This window comes from Carassius gibelio, chromosome B5 (genome assembly GCF_023724105.1).
Source record: "Carassius gibelio isolate Cgi1373 ecotype wild population from Czech Republic chromosome B5, carGib1.2-hapl.c, whole genome shotgun sequence".
Lineage (NCBI taxonomy): Eukaryota > Metazoa > Chordata > Actinopteri > Cypriniformes > Cyprinidae > Carassius > Carassius gibelio.
In genome coordinates, this window is record NC_068400.1 from 39,045,484 (window position 1) to 39,057,369 (window position 11,886).

The 11,886-nt window shown below is 38.2% G+C and overlaps 1 protein-coding gene across 1 annotated transcript; it reads left to right on the forward strand.

The window, feature by feature from the left end:
- Positions 1-171: 171 nt before the first annotated feature.
- glra4b (glycine receptor, alpha 4b) lies at positions 172-11,284 on the forward strand. Its single transcript, XM_052556176.1, has 10 exons — positions 172-444; positions 1,789-1,916; positions 4,156-4,223; positions 4,935-5,158; positions 5,239-5,321; positions 5,399-5,536; positions 6,106-6,320; positions 6,488-6,646; positions 10,196-10,300; positions 10,764-11,284. The coding sequence occupies exons 1-10, from the start codon at positions 374-376 to the stop codon at positions 11,049-11,051; spliced, it is 1,479 nt and encodes a 492-aa protein (XP_052412136.1). The 5' UTR covers positions 172-373; the 3' UTR covers positions 11,052-11,284.
- The last annotated feature ends 602 nt before the right edge of the window (positions 11,285-11,886 follow it).

The window sequence follows — 11,886 nt, forward strand, 5'->3', positions numbered from 1 at the left end:
GGATGAGGATCTGGAGCCCCTCAGGTGGAGTCATGTCACAGTTGTATATTCTGATAAAAGTCTTTAAACTCTTTCAAATCTTATGCCCTGTTGCCTTCTCTCTTCTCCATGCTAGAACTGCACCTCAGGCTAGCATGTGGCCAGAGAGGAAAAAAAAGAGCCGAAGACCCCCTGTGTAGACACACACAGACACACCCACACACAGACGTCTCTTAGTGTGCCCATCTCAGGATGCGATGTTCAGTCAGATGGCAGTGGAGGAGAGACCAGAGTGCATCGGAATGGGTGCCCTTCCCCTCCAAAACACATCTGCTTACTGAGATTTAGCCACAGGACACAAAGGAGAAAAAGAGAGCAGCCGTGTAGTGAAAGGATGTTTTCTCTGTTCTGGAGGGTCCTGCTGGAGCTCTTACTGGTTTGGTGGATGTTTGAAGGGGTCATCAGGTGAGTTTTTCACAGGTGTGCCATCGTTCCTCACTGGCATCACCATGTGATTCATTAAAACACTTGTAGAGGCTGTCTGTGAAGATTTAAATATAGTTTGAAGTATTTTCACGTGTTAAAATGACCTGTTTCTTCCCTAATGTTGTAATTTCCAGACTTGTTCACTGTTGTGTGCTCAGTCGTCCGTATTTGGCTTGTGTGTTCAGTTCAGTAGTCTTCATGGGTGATAGGTTTATTTTAATCCCGGAGAGCGTTCTTATGTTTCCGTGTGTGTGTGTGTGTGTGTGTGTTTGTTGACTTTATGTATCTGGGTCTCTGAAGTATGAGGCTGACACATACAGACAGCTCTGTCTGAGGTCATTTTCACTGTTACTGAAATTGCAGATTTATTGAAGTTCACATAATTAGATTAAATATTATTGGCCTGTCTGGAACGAGATGTTTCTTTAGAATGACAAATAAGGGCTTGTAAGTCTCACCTGAGGATGCATTCATTCTCTGTCTCATTTCCACTGCCTATACGCTGTGTGAGACAGACTTTATTCTTTCACAAATCAGATTTGCCACAGTTCTGCTCACAAACAGACAGGGAAATTGAAGAGGAACTGGACCAGAAAATTTCTCTAAATATGGAATAAGATTCAAAGTGTGTGAGAGAAAGTGCTGTCCTTTTCTCTGCTTGGACTTGGACTACTGGATTCTTTTTAATAAAATATTAACACCTACAACAACCTGCAATTAGGTTTAAGGCAATAAAGATATCACCGCTATCTTATCTTTTTCCGCAGCCACACGGAGAAACAAACAGCACGTCATGTGGAGAGGAGTTTTAATAAAACATGAGACAGATGTTCTAAAGGTTCTTATTAAAGGCTTTAAGTAGACTCCTCAGGTATTTTGTTAGCAACCAGATTTCCCTCTACCATTAACATTTCAATTTGGCATACAATATTACCAAAGCATTCAGTCAATAATGGAATGATAACAAAGGCTTTTAGCCACAGTGAATTATAACTGAAAGAACTCGTAAAGAGAGCTTACTAATTAATAAACCATGCACATACTCTATACAGTCCAAAAGCCTGCATTGTAAAATCTGTTAATCTGGTCATTTTAATTGAACTCTCTGAAGACCAAAATGAATATATTAATGCAAAGAGTGTCATTTGGTCAATATAAATTTTGGAGTGAGATCTGGTTGCAAACAAAACCTGAATATAAATTAAAAGTTTAAGGTTTTGAAAGATTGAAATGAGTGGTCTTAGACTTTGGGCTCCACTGGAAAACAAAGACAGCTGATGTAGATATGATGTTCTGATGTGTATTTTATTTTACCTTTCCCAGGTGTGTGTTTAGTAAAGAGCTGAAATCACCCAGCACCAGGGTGAAGCCCATGTCACCATCTGATTTTCTGGATAAATTAATGGGAAAAACATCTGGATATGATGCTCGGATCAGGCCTAACTTTAAAGGTTTGACTTCAACTCCAATCTGCTCTAGTCTAATTTTTAGTTTTAATTTCTATTAAAGAAAATGTGATTTCTCTGAGTATAGCAATGGATGAGTGCATCAAAAACTGTAAAATGTCACTCTCAGTCACTTTCTGTCACACTACCATTCAGAAGGTTTGGGTCAGTAAGATTTTTAAATGTTTATAATATTTTCAAATATGCAATTTCAGATAACTGTTTTCTGCATGTTTTTGAATGAAATTGATTTCGCTGATTAACAAAGAATGACAAAGCCATTCCTCAAGTCTTATACCTTAGAAATCATTCCAATATGCTGATTGGTGCTAAAAAAAAACACATGCATTATTGACATCACAGTTTAAAAACAGCTGTGCCGCTTAATGTCCCCTCTGATAAGCTATATATATCACTAATGCCATGAATGTTAAATCAATAAATAAAATGCTGCAATCAAATATTTACAAAGCACCTGAATGCTAATTAAACCCTGGCTGAATAGCTCAGTCAGCTGTGTACGTAGGTCATTTTACAGTTATAGTCTAGTTCTCTATGTTTGTGAAAATGCTTTATTTTATCATTTGTAATTTGATTTAACAGTCTTTGACAACCTCTTCAAGTGTTTTCTCTTGGAAACTATCTGTTGCTATTTGCGGCTTGTGGATTTCTTTTTAATCAAGGCATTGATGTTCAGTTCCGTGTGAATCATTTATCTAATCTAATGTGTTAAAATGAGAGATGCAGAGGTTGAGTTCTCAATGTTTTTCTTTTTCGATCAGTTCAATGAATGCATCCATTGCTGGATAGAAGTATTCATTTCTTTCTAAAACAATAATATTACTGACCCCATTTTTTCTTTTATTAAATCATCACTATATGTATACACTGGACATTTGGAAAACCAAATTAGCATTTTTCTAAACGTAATCATGCATTGAGCATATATGATGATTTTATTAACCGTATAATAAAAGCAATCACATGCAGACCATACTAAACACATCCACACTGTCTGTCCTTCAAAGCAGCAGCCCTCCACTATTTTGAGCAGGTTTCTTCTCCACCAGTGGACATGTCAAGAACAGATACTTCATTTTCAGGAGAACTGTTCCTGTTCCTCACCAGTAAATCTCTCACCACTCTCTTCTGTTACGTACTTTCAATGATATCTTGGTTCTTTTTCAGCATCATACAAAGCAACACAGAAGTAAGTAAAACTGCTGTTGCAGCTTAAACTCTGTACATAGATTGTTTTGGCAAGAACTCTGCGAAAATGTGATGTGGTCAGCAAAGAATATATTTACATTCTCTGAACACAGAACAACATAAGATCTTATTAAACTATGTGACCCCCCCATGGGTTCTCAGGTCTATTTTTTTTACCATCCCCACCGTTCAACAAGAGAAACCCACAGGCGTTCAGAGACGAAAACCAACAGAATACGAGACGATGAGAATGATTTCAGAAACATGCAGGATACGGCTGTCAGCTCACGCTAGATCTCTCTCTGTAAAAAGTGTCACAACAGCGTCTGTGAGGGGCAGTTCCTCCGCTGGCATTTCGTTTGCTGTGCTGTCCACTCGAGTGCATGTTAACCCACAGACCTAAATAAGTCTTTTCCGCTCATTCTCTTGCTTATGTTTTTTTACACTGGAATTTCTTTTTTTTATTCATACTTTTTCTTTCCTCCTTCCTCTGGTTTTCTCTCATGATCTCTTGCTCTCTCTCTCAGTAGCAGTCTCTGAGCTCGTGTATATTTCATATCTGTTCTGCATCTTAGAGATGTGGCTGTCAGCATGTGTGGAGGGAAATGTCCCCTCTGATAAGCTATATATATATCACTAATGTCATGAACGTTAAATCAATAAATAAAATGCTGCAATCAAATATTTACAAAGTTACTGAATGCTAATTAACCACTGGCTGAATAGCTGTGTAGTTCAGTCTAAGTAAATGGGGGCATTTTACAATTGTCTAGTTATCTATGTTTGCGAAAAATGCTTTCTTTTTATCATTTGTAATTTGATTTAACAGTTTTGGACAACCTCTTCAGTGTTTTTTCTTGGAAACCAGAATCTGTTGCTATTTGCTGCTTGTGGATTTCTTTTTATTCAAGACACTGAAGGTCAATTCTGTGTGAATTATTCATTTATCTAATATGTTAAAATATGAGATGCAGAGGTTGAGTTTTCAATTTTTAAATGCAAATGTTTCATATTGTGTTGTTCTTTCATCTTTTAGGTCCTCCAGTAAATGTTACTTGCAACATTTTTATCAACAGCTTTGGTTCCATCACAGAGACCACCATGGTACACACACACACACACACACACACACATACATTATCCATATAGTCATATCTCCTAGGGAGAATTTGTCAGTTTGCATTAAACTAATGACCATTAAATTTACACATTACACGGGTTTAGAGTTTGAGGAATCCACACACACACACACACACACACACACACACACGCACGCACGCACGCACGCACGCACACACAGACACACACACACAGACACAAACACACACACACACACACACACGCACGCACACACAGACACACACACACAGACACAAACACACACACACACACACACATACGCGTGCGGCACATACAGTATATTTACATGGGAAGGATGCCTACACACATAAAGCTTATCAGAAATATGTTTGGTCTAGAATGTACCAAAATACACTGTTCAAAACAGAGTTAAAATAATCCGAATCAAGCATGAAGATGACAATCAGACTGAGTTTTATGAATTATAGATTTTTAAAGCTATTAAGAAGTTAACTGACATTTTAGACACAATTTGGCAACCATAATTAACACAGGCAAGTGGAGGGATATGGAAAGGTCCAGTGCTGTTACATCAATGAAGTCCACTAACTTGTGATCAATAAATAAGTAAATAAACAGTGGACTGTACATTAACATCTGTCATGTTTTAGCAAATGCCTTTGCTTCAGCTGCTGTGAAAGTGCCCTGATGTATTTCTGAACACTAACTTCTCAGGATTATCGGCTGAACGTTTTTCTTCGGCAGCAGTGGAATGACCCACGGCTGGCTTATAAAGAGTATCCAGATGATTCCCTGGACCTGGACCCATCCATGCTGGACTCCATCTGGAAGCCAGACTTGTTCTTCGCCAATGAGAAAGGCGCCAACTTTCACGAGGTCACAACAGACAACAAACTGCTGAGGATTTTCCAGAATGGAAACGTACTGTATAGCATCAGGTGTGATATCACCCCCTATATATGAATAATCATTCCAAACCAATACATGAATGATCATCCAAAATATCTCTCTCTTTCAGACTCACTCTGATTCTGTCGTGTCCTATGGATCTGAAGAATTTTCCAATGGACATACAGACCTGCACCATGCAGTTAGAGAGCTGTAAGACCATCAGCCGATCTCACGCTTATCTTATTTCTCTTTTATATGCTCATTATTCTCTGTCTTTCTCTCTCTAGTTGGCTACACTATGAATGATCTGATATTTCAGTGGTTGGATGAAGGCCCAGTGCAAGTGGCTGATGAACTTGTGCTGCCCCAGTTTGTCCTGAAAGAGGAGAAAGATTTGGGATACTGTACAAAACACTACAACACTGGTATGCTATTGCAATTCCACCATTATACCTTTTTTTAATTTTTTTTTTACTGATTTTACAATCAGTGTTGAGTGTATGCATTACTAAGCTTACTCTAACTGAATTACTTTTTTTTTTTTTTTTTAAGTTGAGCAGGGAATTACTGCGATTTTATTCATTACTTCTAATGTAATTGCATTAAATACTTTATAGACTGTAGAACAATTCTATTTAAAATAATAGTTGATTTAACATCAAAAGAGGTTCTTATAATGTTTCTATGCAAGGTGTTTGGAATCGTTGCCATTTTGGGTAATTACTTTTTGATTACTTTTGACCTCTCTTGTTTTCACATGGATTTAAATAGGATCATCTTATACTATACTGACATAAAAATACAAAGAGAAGGAAAATAAATTCCATTTATTCTTATTAACAACATGAAGTGCATTAAACATTACATTTATTAATTTTTGGAATTTGATTATGTGATATAGATTACATGTAATAGGTACTATCCAGCTCTGTTGGTTAATACAGATGACATGCATTTATTTCCGCTGTCTAACATGATTGCATGTTTGACCCAGGTAAATTCACCTGTATAGAGGTGAAATTTCATCTGGAGAGGCAGATGGGTTACTACCTGATCCAGATGTACATTCCCAGCCTCTTAACTGTTATCTTGTCATGGGTCTCCTTCTGGATCAACATGGATGCCGCCCCGGCCCGTGTTGGCCTGGGCATCACTACAGTTCTCACAATGACGACACAGAGCTCTGGATCCAGAGCGTCACTGCCTAAGGTAGGAATCTACTTTATCTATCCAAACATCCACTTTCAGTCATTATTTAATCCCACTGATGTTGTTCCAAACCTGCATGTTTTGTTAAAATTGTTTTTTGTTGTTGTATTTGACAGATGAAATCTTTTTTGTTAAATCCTGAATATTCTTTGTGTGCATGCATGCAGGTGTCCTATGTGAAGGCCATTGACATCTGGATGGCAGTGTGCTTGCTGTTTGTCTTTGCTGCTTTGCTGGAGTACGCAGCAGTTAATTTTGTCTCTCGGCAACACAAAGAATTCTTCAGACTGAGGAGAAAACTGCGGGAAGAGCAACGCTATAGAGCTGTGAGTGTCAGCCTGAAGCTCTCCTCTGTTATACACACACGACATGGGTTGAGTGCCCTTAAGATACTATACAATCACTGTGTGCCTGTGATCTTTCATGAGATTAGTCTGCTGGCCCCTTCAGAGCAGCGAGGGAAGGTCAGCGATGGCATAAAGCCATGTCATGAATATTGCACCGAGTAATACTGTTCTTTCCACACACGGAATGTGGGACAACACGAATGGGAAGAAGGTGAAAGAGCTGCAGGATTTTAAATCTGGAAAATGTCCCAGTGAAGCAGAATACTAAATAAGCTTAGCTGAACTGATAAATTAAACATTATTTCTGTTTTACCAATTGGAAATGCTAAAACAGTAATTGTATTCAAAGAGGTTTTCAGAACCTGAATCTGGGCAGATCAAAGGCAGATGGCCCTGCTCAAAACTCACACCATTGGTTGATTCATTGTTGATGGGTCAAACTGGTAATATCTACTTTTGTGTTATCTTACTTATGTGTTTGATTAAAAAATACAAACCCTTAAGAAAAACATCCAGATGCATTATGCTAATGAGAATAGTGTGAGGGTAGTTGTGCTTGTCATGAAAATTTCGCAATTGCTTTTTAATGGTCCTATAAAAGTAGTCTTCATTTTCTTGATGTAACACATAGATTCTTGTTTTGGCGTTGGATTTTTTAGCTGTATTATGACCCAGACATGCTCTTTGTTTGCCTGGAATAGACGACTATTCCCAGACTCCTCTCAGGAGATTTTGTCAGCAGAAACTGCAGTTATTTCCCTATCTTTACTCCTAACCAGCTAGTTGAGAGAGAATCGTGGCTTTCTTTTGGACACAGCAGAAACCGTCCTGCCACAAAGAGCAGAGAGAATAAATATTATACTATCCTGTCCTATTCCATTCCTCCTCCATCGCCCAGCAGGGCAGGCTGTGTGTGTGAGAGACACCCAGTGGGTGAGTTGGTGGCGCTGTGCCCCCTCATTTGCCTTAGGCATGCTCTTAGGCATATAACATTCAAACATGCTTACACACTACTGCACTCAAGCTTTTAGGCACAATGTGCATATAAAAACACATACACCTCATTATGCATGTGGTGTTAGCCACATACATACAGCCACATACACACACACACAATCTGACTAACTGTTTGGTCACAGGCAGAATGGTGCAGTAGGCTGTCTGATCTCATGTGCACTAAGTCACATAAAGCAGCGACCTGTACACAATGTGATTCAACACAAACACACAAATGCACCTAACTGACTGGATCTCATACTCAAAAAGCATCTTTTCCCTAAGGAACAAATACGCTGTCAGTGCTAATATCACACACACACACACACAGACACACACACACACATTGAAAATATCACCAAGAATAAGTAACCTGGAAAAAAAGGGAAGACTGAGGAAAGCTGGGACAAGAAAGGAAGACAAAGTAAAAGAAAACAGCTGAAACTGACAAAAACATATTTAGACTTATTTTCATGTAGAAAATATATTTTATCTTAGTAAATGCATTGTTTAAAACTAAACTAAAAAAACTAACAAAAATATGTTCTAAGAAAATGTTGCTAAAATTCCCAATAAGTTATTAAAAAGGGTATAATATTTTGTGGTAACGTTTGAGAACAGGTAGCTTTGAATGACCATTCTATTAACGTTTCTGGAGAAACATTTGTTCCTAACTTTGAGAAAAGCTTGCCATAATGTCAGCCGAATGTTCCGTGATAGTTCAGAATAAAGATACAGTATTGTTCAAAATAATAGCAGTACAATGTGACTAACCAGAATAATCAAGGTTTTTAGTATATTTTTTATTGCTACGTGGCAAACAAGTTACCAGTAGGTTCAGTAGATTCTCAGAAAACAAATTAGACCCAGCATTCATGATATGCACGCTCTTAAGGCTGTGCAATTGGGCAATTAGTTGAATTAGTTGAAAGGGGTGTGTTCAAAAAAATAGCAGTGTGGCATTCAATCACTGAGGTCATCAATTTTGTGAAGAAACAGGTGTGAATCAGGTGGCCCCTATTTAAGGATGAAGCCAACACTTGTTGAACATGCATTTGAAAGCTGAGGAAAATGGGTCGTTCAAGACATTGTTCAGAAGAACAGCGTACTTTGATTAAAAAGTTGATTAGAGAGGGGAAAACCTATAAAGAGGTGCAAAAAATGATAGGCTGTTCAGCTAAAATGATCTCCAATGCCTTAAAATGGAGAGCAAAACCAGAGAGACGTGGAAGAAAACGGAAGACAACCATCAAAATGGATAGAAGAATAACCAGAATGGCAAAGGCTCAGCCAATGATCACCTCCAGGAAGATCAAAGACAGTCTGGAGTTACCTGTAAGTACTGTGACAGTTAGAAGACGTCTGTGTGAAGCTAATCTATTTTCAAGAATCCCCCGCAAAGTCCCTCTGTTAAAAAAAAGGCATGTGCAGAAGAGGTTACAATTTGCCAAAGAACACATCAACTGGCCTAAAGAGAAATGGAGGAACATTTTGTGGACTGATGAGAGTAAAATTGTTCTTTTTGGGTCCAAGGGCCACAGGCAGTTTGTGAGACGACCCCCAAACTCTGAATTCAAGCCACAGTACACAGTGAAGACAGTGAAGCATGGAGGTGCAAGCATCATGATATGGGCATGTTTCTCCTACTATGGTGTTGGGCCTATTTATCTCATACCAGGGATCATGGATCAGTTTGCATATGTTAAAATACTTGAAGAGGTCATGTTGCCCTATGCTGAAGAGGACATGCCCTTGAAATGGTTGTTTCAACAAGACAATGACCCAAAACACACTAGTAAACGGGCAAAGTCTTGGTTCCAAACCAACAAAATTAATGTTATGGAGTGGCCAGCCCAATCTCCAGACCTTAATCCAATTGAGAACTTGTGGGGTGATATCAAAAATGCTGTTTCTGAAGCAAAACCAAGAAATGTGAATGAATTGTGGAATGTTGTTAAAGAATCATGGAGTGGAATAACAGCTGAGAGGTGCCACAAGTTGGTTGACTCCATGCCACACAGATGTCAAGCAGTTTTAAAAAACTGTGGTCATACAACTAAATATTAGTTTAGTGATTCACAGGATTGCTAAATCCCAGAAAAAAAAAAAATGTTTGTACAAAATAGTTTTGAGTTTGTACAGTAAAAGGTAGACACTGCTATTTTTTTGAACACACCCCTTTCAACTAATTGCCCAATTGCACAGCCTTAAGAGCGTGCATATCATGAATGCTGGGTCTTGTTTGTTTTCTGACAATCTACTGAACCTACTGGTAACTTGTTTGCCACGTAGCAATAAAAAATATACTAAAAACCTTGATTATTCTGGTTAGTCACATTGTACTGCTATTATTTTGAACAATACTGTATTACTGTAGAAATGTGCGTGCCCACTAGAGATTTTTAAGGTACAGTGTGACCCCATTACAGAGAAGCCGGAGAGGTCTGTTGAGGAGTGCACTGGAAGAGAATATTTTATTGTTTAAATAAATGATGACTCTTTTTAAATAAGTGTCTTTGTATTTGTCTTCAGGCATCTGGTCAGGCTGGAGGAGCAGATATGAAGAACAAAAGCAACAATGTTACGGGCAGTACGCCGAGCAGAAGCACACAACGCCACTGCAGTGCCTGTGCACGGGTATATGCACCCCCCAAAAAACACTCCTGCCATTACAATACTTGATTCTGATTCGTCATTCAAACAAAAACATCATTAATAGAATAAAAGAGCTGGATTTAAAAAAATAAAAAAATATATAGTGAAAAAATTTGAATTGTGAAAGACAGCTAAATATGTTAGTTAAGGGGCCCATAGAAAATGTTTCTTCATATACATATATTAGAATGATTTCTGAAGTAAGTTAAAGCTGGCTACTTGAAATTCAGATTTCCCATTGCTTGTATAAAAGATTAAAAATATATAACATTTAAAATAAATAAATAAAATTGTAATGATATTTTGCAGAATTACTGATTACTGCATTTTTTATAAAATAAATAGTGAATAGTGAACATAAGAGACTTTGGAAACATTAAAAAATACTGTCGACCCTAAACTTTTGAACATATGTTCATATATTTTGTGGTGATGTTTCCTTCAGGAAGAGCAGTTAGACTCACAGAGCCAGGACTTGTACTTCACGGGATACGGGATGGACAGCTGTCTGTCTGGGGATGGGCCTCTCTCTGAGGCTGCCTCCATGTTTGTGGGCCTGCCGCCCGGCCACGTTCTGTTCGAGATCCGCCGCCGCTTCGTGGAACGAGCCAAGCGGATCGACACCATCTCACGAGCCGTCTTCCCCCTCAGCTTCCTCGTTTTCAACGTCTTCTATTGGATCACGTACAAAGTTCTTAGAAATGAGGACATTCACCTTGCCCTGCAACCCTGATTCCTTTTAAGACTTCTGAAATCCCAGTATCCCATTTTTTGTGCCCATTTAAATCCAGTGTGAGGAAGAGATCCCTTATCAAGGACGTTTAAAATCACTCCAGTTGAGGAAAGGTGCAACACGTTCTCTCTGCTCGAGTGAACATATATGCATGTGTCTATGACCACTTTTGAAAAGATCTAAACCTTTAGTTTATATGCAATGGCTGAATCCCTCCTGACCTTTGAGATGCAAGTTTTTTTTTCTCTCACTGAGCAAACTTGTTTGTCTATTATTAAAAATAAATGTTCTAAACAAAGGGTTTGTTTGGCAGCCTTTTTCCTCGTCATGTATGTACAAGTATCCTCATAAATAAGGAAGACATGAAATCTCAAAAGTACATTTGCATTTTTATCCAAAGCGACTTAAAATTGAGAACAATAACAATGAGAGAACAGCAGTATACAAGTGCCATGACAAGTCTCAGTTATTCTAGCGCAGTACACACAGCAAGGTTTATTTTTAAAGAACAGAATAGTAAAGAAAAGGTTAGTGCTAGTATTAGTAGGTCAAGTGCTGGCAAAAAAAACTTGTCTTTAGTTGTTTTTTTTAAATAGCTGTTCGAATTGAGATTGGGAGGTCATTCTACCACCTTGGCACAATCTGTGACCGTGGACCAAAAAACCAGTCATAAGGGTCCATTTATTTAATTGAGATTTAATTTCCGTTGATGTATGGTTTGCTAGGACAGGACAATATTTGGCCGTGATACAACTATTTGAAAATCTGGAATCTGAGGGTGCAAAAAAATCAGAATATTGAGAAAATCACATTTAAATTTGTCCAAATGAAGTTC